General features: G+C 38.5%; 1 protein-coding gene across 2 annotated transcripts in view; it reads left to right on the forward strand.

The window, feature by feature from the left end:
• Positions 1-17,214, forward strand: part of REEP3 (receptor accessory protein 3) — a 39,386-nt gene that overhangs the window by 6,135 nt on the left and 16,037 nt on the right. For both annotated transcript variants that reach the window (XM_080597547.1, XM_080597548.1), the window contains exons 2-4: positions 11,513-11,585; positions 15,930-16,006; positions 16,516-16,636. In XM_080597547.1, coding sequence (XP_080453673.1) covers positions 11,513-11,585; positions 15,930-16,006; positions 16,516-16,636 — 271 coding nt within the window. The remainder of the gene's footprint in view (positions 1-11,512; positions 11,586-15,929; positions 16,007-16,515; positions 16,637-17,214) is intronic.

Consider the following 17,214-nt stretch of genomic DNA (forward strand, 5'->3'; position numbering starts at 1 on the left):
TGAAAACTAACGTAGTGCAACTTCTTTAAAAAGCCTTTAACTCAGCATTAAAATGAAGGGATCCACAAAAGGAGAACTTTCCTGAAGTGAGAAGTCTGACATAATGCTTTGCTTTCTTCTGCTAATAAAGAGAGCTGCTGGAACTTGCACTGCTGGAAGGGGAAAATCGGAAAACAGTTTGTGCTTCTGCCTTCCAACAACTGTCTGGTTTTCGTTATTTCTTCTCCCTAACTCCTTTACTAACGCATTGATCAAAACCATGTAAAGGAGAAAGAGGAAAATGGTCACCAGCTTAGGGATGTCTGGGTTAGTTTTGATAATAACATTACCTTAAGCTGTAACGTTAACGAGAACCTAATTCTTTTGGCACTGTGCTCTTATTATTCACTTTTGTCTGCCAGTCTTTTTTTTCCACACTAGGACTCAGTTCTAGAACACATGGTTTCCCTTATGTCTAAAAGCAAGTCTACTGTTACTCAGGTTACGCATATTTACGATTCGACTGTTTTAGAAGCCATAGAAGAAGCTGACCTGTACACATTGTTCAGCAGTGACCAGCTTAGAGTTCATTTAGAAGACAGTATGTCCACAGAAGCATAAAATACTTAGTTTTAGGGATGGCTTTAGCGGTCATTAGGTTGCCAGAGAAGCGATTTAAAGTGTTGGTTTTACAATCCAACATATACCTCTTCCAGTGGTGGTACTTCTTGAATAATAATTAACCTTGAATGCTTCAGATAAAGTGGAATTTATATTTGTATAAAGAAGATAATGTGAAATGGGCAAATCCACTGGTGGAAAATGACACTTCTGAAAAGGTACACTTATATTCACTCTATCCTCTGGATTCCTGGTCTGTTGATATACTACGACTCAGGCATTAACTGAATTCTCCTCTCAAAAATGAGCCTTTGGTTGGTTAGCATTGTATGCACTACTTCTTCTTAGGAGCAAAATCTACCCTCAAAGCAATTTAATGCATGAGTCTCTAAAGAGAGGTCAATAAATGAGTGGGGTTCAGGACCAAGGAAATTAACTTATTTTTTCAGCATGATATTTCTGACCTTAAGGTGAAGTTACTAATACAGCTACATGAAGAAGTTTGTCAGAGATTCTGCATGTTGTCTGTTCTTAACTTGGTGTCTAGCAGTATTCATAGAGTGTCTCTAAGCACAGGTTATAATTGAGGAAACACACGTACGTAGGAACAACAAGTCCAGATGTTATCTCATCATTATCTGCCAAATACAAATTTCATAGAAGAAGCCTTTTCCTGTGTAAGTTTCCTGCAAAGTTTGTTTTTTGAATGCTCAAAAGAGGCTTCAGAAATACCTTTCTGAGTCTTGATAAGATTAACAGAACTGTTTGGAAATCAGGGTCCTTAAGGCAAAAATATAGAGGTAAGTAACTTCTGATGATCAAAGGTGAAAAATAGCTGTATGAGGAAGAGATGAGACAGACTTATTTTACTTCAGTAACTGGTGTTGTGTGGTTGCATCCATTTTCTTTGCTCAAATCATTGTCTTTTATGTAGCATTTTCTTGGGAGAAGCAGGACCTTGAGACTGGTCTGCAACAGCATCTTTAGGTTATAAGATGTCTAATGATTAAGTTGGAGCATTTTGGCCTTCAGGGTATGAACTTTGCTTTCTTCTTTAAAACCAAACATACGGATTCCTGTTCCACATATTGTGAAGTTTGTAGCAGTGTTGAATGCTTTAAATTAAAGAAAAAAAAAGGCAACCGTATGGTAAAAGCATGGCTATGTGCAATTTGGTTTGTCTTTCATTTACAAATGGCTCAGAAATAAAATGTGGTTTATCCTGGAACAAGCAGAAGCAAGTTGGGACCACTTCTATTTTAAATGTTAGCTTCCTACAGCGAATCATTTTGATGTTGATGGTTCTTCAGAAATGTCGAGGGAAGATACAGCAGAAAGCTGTGGCATGATTGTGCATTTTAACTAGTGACATTCTCTCAAGTTTCCAGCTGATTCACTTTTTGTTAACTATATTTTCTTCTGTGGTCTTGGAGGAATTGTGTCTAGGCTACAGGTGATCTTCAGGCAGAGGCCAGGATGGTGAAACTCCAGCACAGTGGCTAGCTTTAAAACCACATTTCAAAGCAGAATAAAGCTTTAGACTACCCTAATAGTAAGAATAAAACTACCTTGAGAGTATATTGACTGGTTTCCTAAAATATCAACAGCATTAGAAGTTCTAGGTAATTGAACTTCTATAGTTTGTGTGGGATGTCAGGTCACTTTTTTGCTTAATGTAGCTCTTGAGATGATAGAAGAAAACATGCTTGAATACTTCAATACAAAGAATTTCTCCCCATCTCATGCAGTTGAGACTTGAATGTCTGTGTTGTATAATTTTGCACAGAGTTACTGCGATGACTTCCACAGCTTGATCTTGAAGATAATATAATTTAAGGTAAATAGGCCAAAGTTACTGCTGAAAAAAAAATCCAGATAACCAAAATGTTCTTCCCAGCACTGAAAGAAATTACTCCAACAAAATACTGAATTATCTTGCTTTGGGACTTAGATACATTAATGAGTGAGGCTACTTTAAATGTTAAGTAGAACTGTTGTAATGATAATGTGTGTTTTGGATCACAGTCTTATAAAATAGAGCATATGCTACATGACTGTTTCTTTTTACATATGTGTAGGTATCAGCTTTCATCTTTGAACTTTAAAATAATGTTAATTGTTTTCTTACCTACTCCAAGGAATAAGCTTTTTCACCCATGTGCTAAATATAGAAAACATCTGCTGAAAGCTAGTTTGATTTAAAAAAAAAAAAAATCAACTGATCTCTAAGTGACATCTTTAATCCAGCTGACAGTACGAGTTGATTATTAAAAGAAAAGCACAGTTTAGTGCATAGTGCAAGAACACGTCTCTTACTTGGAACACAGTCATGCCAGGTTGTCATAAGAGCTGTGTGAAAAGCAGATGCAAACTCTCATAATTGTTGGTTAGTTCCTGGTGCTCCTGTCTGAAGCCACAGCTGGCTGCTCTCGGCCATAAACACTTCAGTGGCAAACAGTCAGCAGGAGGTGAATTTGGGGGGTATTAAGGTAGATATGAAGAAAGATAGCTTATTTGAAGTTTCAGTAGGTGTGAGCAGCTTTGGAAATTAGTGCGTCTCCAGCAGGGATGAAATTCTGCTTTGAGCTGAGAGCTAGGTGAGAGATTTAAAGCTACTTAATAAGTATGATTTTGTATTGAAGGCCTTCAGTGTTGACTCTTTATCAGGTGGAAATGTTATAGACGAATTCAGTTCCTCTGTGTGGCTGCTTGGGAGTTATGAAATCACCTGCTGAGTATTCTGCATAAATGGCTGATCTTAGTAAGCATGTAAACAGGAAACAGTACGGGGATATTCAGGATGCTGTTAGGTAGTAGTCAAACACTTAAGTTGGATCAATTATTAGGTAGGCACGCAGAGAAGTGACTCAGACTTGTATAACCATTTCTATTCCTACTATAGTTTGTTTGCTTTTCAGTACTAGCTTTTTGGAGTTTTCCATACTGCTGGGTTTGTTGGGCTTTTGGGCTCTTTTTGAACAGGATTTGAGAGGTGTTGTTTCATGACGTGGTGATGATATCTCCAGGCTGATACCTGGAGCAAGAGGTGAGTTGTTTCACAGGGCTTATGTACAGGTAGTGCCCTGAGAAGAGAGACTGGGAGAGCTGTGCTGTCAGAGCAGTGATGCAGCTTGTCCCTGTGAAGGGCAGCGTCCAGGCAGACTTGGACAAAGAGGGGTAGCCTGGATTTTGCTCTGGGAGTGGCTTTTAGCTGTACGCTGTTTGTACTGCCAAAGGCCCTTAAGGGAGAGCTGTTGTAACGTGCGTGCAGTAGGTTTGTTGCTGGCAGAGTGGGACTCAGGGAACTCGTATCTGGGGTGTGTTGCTGGCTGGCTGAACTGCCCTAGTAGGCTGCAAGCCACGTGTAGGCTCTGAGTTGGGAATTCCTAGGTGCTTCTCTGAAGGAGGCAGCACATCATATGTGGGTACAGGTATCGAGTTAAGTGTTAAGACTTCTCTTTGATCTGTATTGTATTATCTATGGTTTTCCAGTAGCAAGTGGGATGAATAACAGGCAACCTTGGAAGTACTGTGAAAGTTTCCAGTGCTTTCAACTCTTTGAGCATATGGGAATTCTTAACAGAATGCATTTATAAGTGAATTATAGGTGATAGTGGCAGGAAAGGGAAAGTCCTCATTCTGGCCTTGAAGAAATTTCTCTGCAGAGCAAATGGGTTAATTAAAGATACCAGTGTCCTCTTGGCATCTAGGTATTGCTTTCTCTGGGAGAAATGTGGCGAGCCTATGCAAATAGGCAGTCAGCCTTACTGGTGTGTGAATACATCAGTGGTTCTGTACGGGTTCCAGCACAGAACTTCCTTTATAGAAGGGTTTTTTATTATGTTTTTGTGCTGTTTTTAGACTTCGTGGTTCAGGCAGGGATGTTTTCCATGTTGAAAGAACTTAAAGAGTATCTGGCAACAGGTTGCTTATTTTGGTGTAAGGCAATACAAGAGCATTCCATAAGCGTGAGTGCATAGGATACAGAGCTCCAGGCTCTCTTTCGTGTATTGGGAGAAAGGCTTTAATAGTCTGTCAGACTGCTCGTGGTTATTATACTTAGCACTTAACAAATGCTTCTGATATAGGAATCTCTGACTTTCTAGTGGGATTGGTAGGGAAGTCACTTTCCTCCTTAAAACTTCTAGGTGACTTCTGCCTGCTTGAGTAATTGCACTAGTTTGGGTTATGCTGTGCTTTGGAAGAAGCTGGCAGTTGTTTAGGAGGATTCCAGCTTTCTACGCTGAAAGGTTAAAAGCCAGCTTGCTCAGCTCAAGAATGTGCTTTATTCAGACCTGTCAGTGCTTCTGGGTATATTCTTTAACTCTTGAGACTTTTTTTCCTATGGCTTCTTGGGATATTCTTTCTATAAGAGTGCCATGGAGGTTTTAACAGATCTGTTTCTGATTGCATTCCTGCCTTTCGTTAACTGCAGTCTCCCACAGGAGTTGAGGAGTTTAAGATTTGCTACTGTTAACAGACACATTCTTTCAACAGATTTATGCGATTCCTATGCCCGCCCCCTCTCCCCTCCATATATCTCTGCCATCACATAAGGAAGGGGGAAAAAAGGAAAAAAAAAAAATAGGATGCAACTCAGTGTGAAGTTCAGGAGCTTATCATCATGTTCCCCCTCCCTGTAACAGACTAGCATTTTGACCTAAAGGTATTATTTGTAATTACTTGGGTACATACTTTTCTAATATAGCATGTTATGGCTAATGTCATGTATCTGAATGTTGTCCAGTAGCAAAATGCAACTCAATTCTGTCCGGTGTCGGAGATAAGTCTTTGTTTAGCTTAGTGCCTTTCAAAAGCATTCAGCCTGACGTTTTTGTCCTGAGCTTTTGTTTGTCTGAACACGTGAAAACCGAGGCGAGAGCTGGGTTCGTCTAGAACTTGCTGCCTACCCAGTCGTAATCCTTGCGGGGTGCAAGGGAGGCGTGATGGAGGGGCTTGCTTTTTCCTTTGAATCGTAGGGTGGTTTTTTTTCCTGACTAGGATTCTTACAAATACTCATTATGCCTTATTTTGAGTATGTATACCACACAAATGTTTTAACAGTTGTAACTTTTCATAACTAATTAGACTTAAATTTCACCACCCTCAAAAAAGAAGAAAAAATGAGAAAAGTCTTAACTGTTCTTCTTTTATGAATAGCAGCATGTAGTTTGAGCATATGAGTTACTGCTTTTCCAGCGTGTGCTGATTGAAACCTTAGCAGACGCTCTGAGAAGTATGACCATATCTTCCTTTTTAAGATCAAGAACAGCCAGCCAAAAACTCCAGCGTTGCTCTTCAGACTGTTTCATTCTACTATTTACTTTCCAGTAGGAAATTTTGCTTTCAGGAGGAGTCTTGCTTAAATTAAACTCTGTAAACATGACATGGAATAGTAGTTGTAGCAGAAGCAAAGGAATACTAATGACATTAGCCTAGTTTCTGCATCGATACAGTTCTGCAGTACAGATAAGGCTTTGATATCACACGCAGCTGGGAGTTGTCTACATTACTTCTGGTATTAGCATGGTGTATTACCATCTCTTGGAAAAGCTTGTTTGTGGAGGGGATGGAAGATCCTCCTGTCGTAAATTGCAGGTAAAGACTGCAATATTGGGAAGGGAAAATGGACAGGGCCAGCAAAGTAATTGTATCAAGAATTTATATTCACTTCCATGGTTTTATGGAGACAGGGTGGATTTCTTTTTCTTTTATTTCTTCCATTCTCCAGCCTGCCAAGTGCTGTCAAGTGATCCTCCAGGATGTAGGTACATATTTCTACTGTAGATGCACACATTAACAAATGTCTGGCTCTGTATCAGTCTGTGCCAAGATCGTCAATCTGTCAGTGGGTGGACAAGTCAGTGTCATTTGTTATCAGACTTGTTAGGGAGCTTAGCAAATGGTGCTGTCCCCAAAGAATCTTATACTAAATGAGTGTCCTGAATAGCTTGTAATAGTAGGGAATAGTTGGGGCCCTTGTCTTTCTGCATTTCAGAGAAATAAATAAAAGAATCAAGTTCCAGACACTTCCTTGCTTCTAGTAATTCTTTGGCAATGTGAACAGACTGAAGTCATAAATGGACTGTTGGCTTAATGGCTTAGCATTTTGGGAGTCTTGATGCAAGTAGTCCTTCTGAGAGACTTAGAGGCTTTCATTTCATATTTATCTATATTTTAGACATTAGCTTTAGTGTTGTTTACTAGCCAGACTAAATATGTTTTGTGCTAAAACAATGTGCGTAGAGGTGACTGTTTTGTTTTCCAGTTATCAGTCAGATGCAAACTTGGTTGCTTCACTTCAGAAATGAGTGTTTTAAATAGTTGTGCACTTAAAAGCTATTTAAAGTATTAAAATGCACATAACCTACTGTCTTATGCAACCGTATGGGTATGCAATGCATCATTCTCAGGTTTCAAGGGTTTATTACTAGTTTTGCCTTGTTTTGATTTTAATCTCCTGGTATATTTGAGAAACGTGTCTCTTTAAATGAGCAAAATGTCTGTAAAGGAGGTGGCTGTACCAAAAAAGGAATACTCCCCTAGCTGCTGAGTACAGCTGGAAACCTGAAATAGCTAAGCGTACAACTGGCAGGGAAATTACATTGGTAAGCAGGATTATCCATATATCTGCTGGTGAAATACAGCAAATGACATCACGCTCAGCTGAAATCTGTTTCCATCTGTGGAAGCTGGCTTTGTTCTTATCTGCTGTATTAGTGCAGCGTGCTAATATACACTGTGAAATACAAAGTGCATTTTAAAAATAGCACTTAAGCTTTTAAATTTGAAAAGCCTTGGGATAGTTGGGCATGTCCTTAAAGTATGTCATGAAGTCACCATAAAACAGCAGAGGAGGGGCTTTATAACATGTATCACAATATCTTTATAACATGTAGCAGGAGGTGCTGCTAACAACTTTGAGATTTTTAGGGGAATCAATGGAAGCAGAAGTATTAGAAAATGCCTTGCTGTTGTAGCTTTGTCACTGACGCCGATTGTGCTTAGGCTCCCTGTGGCTGCTCTGTGTGTTTCTGCCTCTGTCTTCGGTCAGCTGCAGTGAGCTCTCCTACTCCTGCCTCTGTACTGATCTGTGATTTATAGGTTGAGGGTAAATCTGAATTTGCTGACATTCAGCCGTGCTCCGTGGTGATGAGAGGGCTTTTTCACTGTTAACGTGCCTGGTAGCTTTAACTGAGACTGGGTGACTTCGTGTGAAGGAGGTAATGATGCCAGAGTTGACAGAGGAGTCATGCCGTGCTCAGTGTCAGCTCTAGGGAAGAGATAAAACCTTCACCGTACTGGTTTCTGTTATTACCAGCTAAACGTGCTGATGTCTTTCATTGTTAGTCTTATCCACCCACTTTTTGGGGAGAGGAGGAGAGAGATGAAAACTCTGGTTTTCCTCCATCAACAGACAAGTTCTAATGCTTCCATTTTATGGCAGCATTGAACACTAGGAAGTGACAGCATATTGTGTTACAAAGTTTTTTGTTCTTTGGTTTTAAAAACGAATTTCAGAAGAATTTTTTTGAAGTGAATAGTAAAAGTTGGTAACCTTGCTGGCTTTCCTGCCTTAATTTACTAGCTCACAGGATCTGAGTGGAGCCATGAATCAATGTGACATTGACTACTGGAAGTTTATTATTATTTCAGATGATGCCTTAATGTTTTTTAATTTGTTCCCCCTTTTTTTATAGTGAAAATAAGTACACTTCCCAAATAATAAACATCGTTCCATTTGAAATCTTCACTGTGATGTCTGTAATGTTCCCAGGCATGAGCAAGTCACTTACATGTGAAGTAGGAAGCAATTGGGATTTTTCTGATTTGACCAGGTTTCAGTAAGACCAAGATTTGCTAGCTGGGAAAAACTAGCTATTTCTATCGTATTTGTCTCATGCTAGTTACAATTCTCTTTTAACATGAGGTTGTCTTTAGCTTAGCTTACTGCTAGCTTAGCAAAAAAAATCCACTTTATCCTAATATGGGCTTCTAGCAGATTTTATAGGATGTCAAATCGGGAAAATTGCTGTTTAAATTTAAAAATAAAACTAAGCTTTTATTTAAAAAGCATTACCTGACAGTAGAGTGAATTGAAAACTATAGACCAAAATCTGTTAAGAAAAAGGTTCAAAGGGTTTCTTTCGTATGCTTCGTAGGAAGAAATTTACATGTGCAGTCTTCCAGTAGCTATATAAATAGCTTTGGACTGGTTTTGAGAATCTGGGAGACGTACTTAAATGACCAGTAACTGCTGGCATATAATTATGGCATCTGGCAGTTAGGATGACATTCAGGAACCTTTTCTGTCTTTTCCGTTCAAAGGCATTTCCATGGCTATAAACTCTCTGTTGTATTATTTAATAAAGCTTTCCTTATGTCTGATACTTAAAGGTTATAGTTTGAGCCAGAAGAAGGGAAGGTGAGAGGCATTACAGCTGATGTGTTACTGAACAGGGTATTACCCAGGGACAAAGAAGAGGAAGAGCTCTTGTCTACAGAAGTTCATCCAAATTAAGGTTGTTGGATCTAATAATGCCACTTCTGTTTCCAGGTCTCATGTTGTTTGGGTGAGGTGAGGTTTTTGACTGGTGGTGTCAAGATCTCCTAGTCAGCAGAAATAAAACCGTTCAGGGTTTTTTGACGGTTGCTTTTCTTGCCCATAGGATGAAAGGTGTTTGGATTAAAGTAGAGTTGTATTTAGGTAGACTTTAACAGGTTGTGCTGAACTGGAATTCAAATAGTCTGGGCTTTTTCCAAGAGGCATTTCAACATCTGAAATGTGTAGGTAAGGTCACCTGCAGTGGCATAGCAGCTTAGCCTGTTCTTGTTAAAGAGCTTCAGGATCCATCTTCTGTTTAGCGCAGACTGTGAAATTCTGAGCGTCCAGGTCCAGATGGCCAACTATCACCCTGATGCTCTGGTTATGCCCTTTCGTATTAGTGTTGTCTTAAGTGATCTGCAGTATACCATCCCTTCCTACTACACGGGAAAATGACGATGATCATAAACTGAAACGGGGGGGTCTAAATAGATGTTATGCAAACAGTTTGCACTGAAAGGCCCATTAAGTGTTGGAGCAGGTTGTCTAGGGAGGCTGTGAAACCTTTCTTTGGAAGTTGCCACCACCTAACCAGATAAAGCCCTGAGTAGCCTGGTCCAAATCTGATGTCAGCCTTGGTTTAAGCAGAAAATTGGACCAGATGACTTCACAAGGTCCTTTCCAACAGAAAGAGTCCTGCAATTATTCTTCCATAACTTTCTCCTCCCTCTTTCACTTGTGGCACTTGAAGCTTAATATTAGGAGCTCTAGTAATAGCCCCCCCTACCCCAACAATAGATTTTCTTCTGTAAGTTAACAGGTATGTGTTTCTTACCCTGGTATATCTGATGTTGAAGAAAGTATCTCGCCTTTGCTGTTAATAATTCTACACTTTTTTTTTATTTTTTAATTTAAAGTACTGTATTTTAACTGTTGGGGATTATTTTAGTATTTGAAATAGAGTTCCTACCAAGCAGAAGACTTCTGCCTATGCATCAGAGAGGAGATTGGAAGATGGGGTATATCAGACTGCAACTCTCAAGCGTACTCCGATGTCTTGTATACTACATGGCAGTATTTATAATTAACATCTTGTAGAAGATGCAGGCTCTTCTACAGAGAGTCTCTTTAGAATTTTCTAAAAATACTTAAATTGGGCTAGAATTTTTTTAGAGTTTCTTTAGGGCTGAAACACAAAGCTTGCTAGCATCGTGCAGTGTTATGCGGTGGTTGCACAGGTAGAACCACTTATTTAAAGCTACCTGCCACAGCTATGAAACCTTAAATTTTAGTTGATTATTTACTTTGGTAAACGTTGACGATATGAGTTCAAATCTTGTGTGCTGCATCTTCCCCAGGTGGAGTCGTCTTTAGAATACTACATGATGCATCTTCCTACACTTAGCTCTATTAATTACTTAAGAGTTGTGAACTTTTGGGGAAGATCTCTGGCGATCCTGAGATGTGTCAATTTCTCCCACATAACCATGCTGAGCGGTTTGTAAGTGCTAGTGCAGAGATGTAGCCAGACTTCTCTGTGACTGCTGCTTTAGGCCAGTTGGAACTAAGGGCAGGCAGTTGCCTGACTTTACAAAGTGTAGCAGGCTGGTGAAATAAAAGTCTAGACCTCCTGCAAGGAGGCAGCAACCACAGCTGTTGCATTTATCATGAAGAACAGTGCCACTGGTCTGTGACCATAATAGTTTTTCCTAGAAAATGCTGTATTGTAACAAACGTTTGTTAGAGCAGATCTTTTTTTCTGATTCTGCTCTCACTATGGATTGGTTGGCACCCTCTCACCCTGCTCCCTGCACCTTATGTTTGATGAATTATAGCAGAAATTGGCTGTCTCAGAAAAGTTGGATTAATTCCCACGTGCCTCCATTTCTGTGTTTGGTTTTGCAGTGTTTTAGCAAAAGGAGCTGAATTTGCTTAACTCTTCTTGTTGTGTTACGATGGTTTTTGAAGAATCTCCTGTTATCTGATAAAAGATGGTTCTAATTCTCTATGATAATGGTTAGAGGATTTTCAGGTGTGGTTGCACTGCTAAGATGGAAGCAATTTTTGGGTATGGACAGGACTGCAGGACTGGTCTTGCTTGCAGCAAAACCAGAAGAGCTACTAGTTTTGCATTATCTGCTAGAGGCAGTCCTAGAAAACTGCTGTCTATGGGGTCATACGATCTTTTCTTTTGGTATTGCTTTTATTCCTGTATATTGCTAAACTTCCAAGGAACCTGTAACACTGATTTTTATTTCAAAGTATGTGAGTTTTTTTCAAAGTTGTTTAGTTTACAGTAACAATGCATTGTCACTAGTTTGCTATATATGGTATAACAAATTCTGAAAACTCTTTATTTTCCAATAGGCTGGTGTTTGGGATGCTGTATCCTGCATATTATTCGTACAAAGCTGTGAAGACAAAAAATGTGAAGGAATATGTAAGTCACATTCCTTTTAATTGCTTAATTAAATATAGCAGTGACATTTTCATTATGCAGTGCAATAGAATATATGAAAGGTGAATTCGACTGTCTCAGTATTAGATATAAAACCTGTGTGAGTGTGATGGTAGTCCTGTGATTTCTGTTTGGAATGCCAAAGAAGATGGTTCTAATTCCCTATGATAATGGTTAATCGTTTCTCAGATTTCTCATATATAACAATTTTAGAGGAGGTTTTTAAAACATAAACCTTAGTGTTAGCTGTATTTCAGTGGAATGCCCCAAATAATGCAATTTTGGGCAGCGAAAGGGGAAGCTTCCTAATTCTGCCAACACCTGTGGAATAAGCAATTACAGATTCGATTCTCATTGATGATGTGAACAGTGGCAGCATTTTAACTGTCATTGCATAAAAGTCAACAAGAGGTTCAAAATCCATCTGAGGAAAGGGTGGCCCTGGTTAATCCATCGTTCTTCAAAGATTTAGATAAGATAATGTGGAGGAAAGAAGCAGAACAAACAGAAGAGTGAGATGGGGAAAGATACTTACGCAGGTCAGAATTAATTTGTTAAATTGGGTACTTTCGGATGTGAACAATGATGATTAGCACAAGAATGGCATGCAGTTGCAAGCTTTGGTCACTTTGTTACTTATTAATTTGATTCAGCTACTAACCTGTATTCTTACCTGAACCTTTTTTTTTTCTCTCCGTTTTTAACTCGGCTCCTTGACTTAGGACAGGGAGGCAGTGCCATCGGTTATATTAATTTGACAGTTACAGCTGTGACCTAATGCTGCTGTCTGGGGACATAATGTTGCTGCTCTGTACTTGGTGCAGTAGCAGAATGCAGTAGATGTTGTTCCTCCTCTTGTATTTCTTGCATTTAGCCAGGCCACTCCATCAAGGCTCTGAAGTGAGCATCGTGTTCATACATAATTCTGTTTTTTTTTTTGTGTGCAAGCTGATTAGACCTTATTTGTGCACGCAGGGCTACTGTCTGCCACAGGTAAGCTTCTGAGAGGGAAAAATCAGTGGAAATAAGAAGAGAATTTCATCTGTATTGTGTTTGCTTTACCCTGCCAGGAAAGTGTATAAATGCAGAGAGCTTAAAATCCTGTTTTCCTCCCTGATCCCTCAAAAGGGATTTACAGGGTTAGTAGAGGATACCAGTTTTGAACTCTAATACAAGCTATCACTTTGAGGTTTGTGTTGACTCTAACAATACATTTTCAAAAAATTCAATGTCCCTAGAATGCTGAGATTCTGACTCAAATAGTCAGAACAGTTAGCTGTGACTTAGCTTTTATTTTTTTGAGATGTCTGTTGTTTCAACAAGACTGCTAGTAGGACCAGGAACTGTATTTTTCCAACTGTGTATTTTCATCCAATTTGAAAACAATACTTTCCAGTGACCTGTGGTCTTTGACCAGTCCCTGCGTCTGCAGTTGCATACAAAATATTCATGGGACTGAGATGAATGAAAAGCATCACATTGTTTCTAAGCGCTCTTTATTTTTTAGTGTAATACTGTGACTTTTTCATAGGCAGGGAGTGACAGTGATTGCTCAGTGAATTACCACAGCATTGCAGGTTAGGTTAAGTGTCCTGATAGATCTTAGACTGATCGATGTCTCGTCTTCCCAGCTGGATCATTTTCTTTGGAGAGAGTATAGGTTACTGCAGCCTTCCAAATGGCACAGCTCAGCTGCCAGTTATGTTCTGGCCCAAGCCCAGCTTCCTTTCCAGGGCTATGTGTGGCTCAGGACCATCTGTTTTTGTTTACAGGATTGCAAGAGCTTTATAACAGGGTGAAATTTTGGATTTAGCCACTACTTCCACCAGTTAACAACAACAACAAAGAAAAGGAATCTTGATGTGATGTGTGTGTGTGTATACATATATATATTTGCTGTCATAATGCAGCAAAATGTTCACAGAAATTTCTTAAAAATTGAGCTTTTATTGCTTCAATTTTTGATAATTTAGAAAACATGTATGTACTTTTAGTTCTAGAAATTAGGATTTGCTCCTTTGAGAAAATTTATTTGTTCTTTTAATTACCCTGGTTTAATGGAGTCAACTAAAATCTTTGAGGAATCTTTTCACTGTATTACACCAAAGTGCCTGTAATAAGGATCTGAAACGTAGTTTAGAAGTCTACCATCCAGTCTTCTCAATTTTTGGCTTCAAAATCCTGACTTGAAAGACTGTGATTCAGCCAAAGCCAACAAAGATGAGCTTAACACTTGATAGAAAAAACACCCAGCAAAACAAATCTGTAATCACCCTTTTAACATAAAAAGCAAAACCTGATGAAAGCTTCTTTAACTTTGTCTTTCAGAGTAGAGCAGCTGATGGTCTTCTGGGCAGTGTCAAAATATTTACAGCGACCTTCTTCTGTGTTTTTTTTTTTTCCCCTAATTTTTCTGGTATGAAAACCACTGTAAATCACTTGGGTTCACCTGTCAGGGATACTTTTGTTACCTAATACACTAGTTGTACTAGAATATGATTTGCCCTGTGTTTTTGAGAGTCTGTGCCCAGACATCAGCAGGACTCCTGGCAGATGTCACGTGCCCTTCTGCTGTGTTTATTACTGTTTGTAGCATCCCCAGAGAAACTCCGCTTCCGGTGTTGTTCGTAATTGGATAAATAGATCAAAGATTTAATACCTTGGGTAGACCATTTCGAAAAAGGTCAGTATTTCAGGGCATTTTAAACATGCAGTTTTGCACGTTTAAGGTGATGGGGCAAGGGTGGATGTTAACTTTATTTTTATTTCAGGTGTTGACTCAGGTTCATGGGAGGGTCACCAGTCTAAGTGTCACATGGCCTGTCAGAGATGACTTCAGCTGTTGTGTACTTTTGTCTTAGCTTATTCAAGCCTGAAATATCTAAATCCTCTGAGAGATTGAAATGAAGAATGTCATCACATGACTGAGTTTCTTTTCAAATTGAAATGCAGAAAACTACTTAATATAAGTGGGTCCTGTGACAAAGGAAGTAGTTTTAAATCTTAATACACAGCTATGAAATAAGCAGGAGTGTAGTGTTAGGTTTGGACTTAAGTTCACCACACACAAAAAAAGCTTTAGAAGTATAGCTTAAATCTGAGCCATATCCTCTGTGGGGAAACTATATTTCTCCCTTTGAAAGAGGGTAACATGAATTTAAGACTTGAACTAGTATCCCACAAATGTGGTGGTTAATGCTTTGTGGGTATATGAGAAGAGTTAGCAATCTGTATATAGCAAAAGAAAGTTACTGCATCTGTTTGTAGGAGTTACTTTTCTTTTCTTTTTCCTTTTTGCTTCCTTTTTCATTTGTTTTAAGCATAGATAACAGAATTTAAAGAACGTGTGGGCGTTCAGTTAGTAACAACTGAATAGATGGTGGTGCTTTGCACGGATCTATTTTGGAAACACATTTTTTTGGGTCATTGATATTTTAGAAAAGACAAATGCACAGAACTACTATAATATTTATTCTGAAATATGTAGTCAGTTTAGAAAATAAGATATGAACAAATGTTCAAGAAAAGAGATTTAATCAACTGGCTAATAAAATACAAGTTTTAATTCTGTTTTTAAGTGCATTGTTCGATTTTTGGAACAGTGATGTATAGTCTTTATAAAAAAAAAAGCACCCCCCAACAAATTAAAAAAAAAAAAAAACAACACATCTAAGCATCTTAATACTTCACGTTTAAATTCTTTTGTTAACAAGAACTTTGTGGTTCTTGGCATGTGAATAGAATTAAAGTTCCATGAAAATACTTTTGTCTTGCCTTGTTCCAGTGTCAGCACCATAATGGCAAACACACATGTAGAATGTAATTTCAAAATATAGCTGAATTAGCTGGGTAATGGATGTGGTACAGTGAAAGCAAGGGCTATCTGAGTTACTGACACTGGTGTTTTTTTTTTTATGTGTGTTCTAGAAACATATGGATGAATGTTGAAGAGTGAAATATGCTTTAGTGCTACACTGGGAGTTGCACTTGATGCTTGTGATAATCTACTGACTCTTCACAATGTTTTGTTGTCATCATTAAAGCTTTCTAGCAGCAGAATCAAATCTGTGAAGCTGTCCTGGGTGAGGCTGTGACCCTGGAGATCCAGGCATTTCACTCAGATCATTAATGCTGCCACCAGTTCTTAGGAACAGAAAACCCGTAGGATCTTTCTGTGATTTCTCTTGAAACCAACTTGATGCAGACCAAGACGCTGTTGAAATTCTTGCTTTGACATCTTTGAACCAATGGACTGTAAAGTGCATGGTGTATTCTATGTAAAGGTGAAATAAAAACTCTTACTGATGATAGTGTTTTAATTTTCAGGTTCGCTGGATGATGTATTGGATTGTGTTTGCTCTTTATACAGTTACTGAGACAATAACAGACTTAACAGTCTCTTGGTAAGAGCCTGCTTTTTATGAACTCTGGATGTAACTATATTTGTTTCATATGTTCTTTGATTTATACTGATGTAACTTTATAAAGAAGTTATACTTGTAGATAGCTTTTTTTTCCTCGGTAGAAGATTTCAGAGTGTGTATGAAGAATTAACATCTGTTTCCAAGCTTGCTGCATGCTGTTGCTTGAAGTAGTGACTACAGAATTTCTACCTTTGCTGAAGAAGCTGAGGAGGGGAAGGAAACTCTTAGAAGCATAGACTCTGATTACTCTGTTTATGATTGTGTAATGCAAAGCAGATATTTTTCCATGTTTTGCAGATGACAGTATATTTCATAAACTAAATCCATAGGTCTAACTTTTTTAATTTATTTAATATAACTTAGTGTATGTGAAGAATCCTTTATATTAATATATAATTGTTTTTTGAAGAGATTTTTTGTTGTTGATTTATTTAGTACGTCATCTTATTCCTGGTGTTGATTTCATTCAACTTTCGGCTTGCCTTTAGGTTTCCACTGTATTATGAACTGAAGATAGCTTTTGTTATTTGGCTTCTTTCCCCGTATACTAGAGGGGCGAGTTTAATCTACAGAAAATTTCTGCACCCTCTTCTTTCTTCTAAAGAAAGGGTAAGAAGTAACTTCTCATATTTTTAATGCCTAATATGGAAATACCATATACTGAAATGCTAACCATTGCTAGATAAAAGATCAGTGTGTTACTGGCTTGCAGGGCAGTGTGAACTTGGACTAGAAAAGTGCATATGAATGTCCATATATATGCCTCTGTTTAACTTGCATGAGCAGATAGTCTGTGACTTTCTATTGACATGAGACAACAACATAGTGTTCCCTGATCTACACAGTGCACACTGGGGAGCCCAGCTGAGTGGAAGTGATGCAGTTAAATATTTCTACTGGAAGAGCGTGTGCAGTACTCCCTATGCAGAAGCATGAGTACAGTTTTAGCAACAGCTCTTCATATCACCATTTTTTTCTAGCATACCCAAGTAACGTAATTTCCCAGGATGAATGATGTTGGTGACTTTTGGTATGCAAAGTGAAAGGATGCAATGAGAGACTTTTCACTGAAGTGTAAGGGAGGACCAATCTGCAACAGAAAATACCCTAACAGAGAATGACTACAGGATAGTTAGCTTTAGCTAAAGTATGACAAATCTGCATAGTTCTTTTTCAGTATTGTATTT

The sequence above is a fragment of the Anser brachyrhynchus genome, assembly GCF_964034855.1.
Source record: "Anser brachyrhynchus genome assembly, chromosome: 6".
NCBI classification, from domain to species: Eukaryota; Metazoa; Chordata; class Aves; order Anseriformes; family Anatidae; genus Anser; species Anser brachyrhynchus.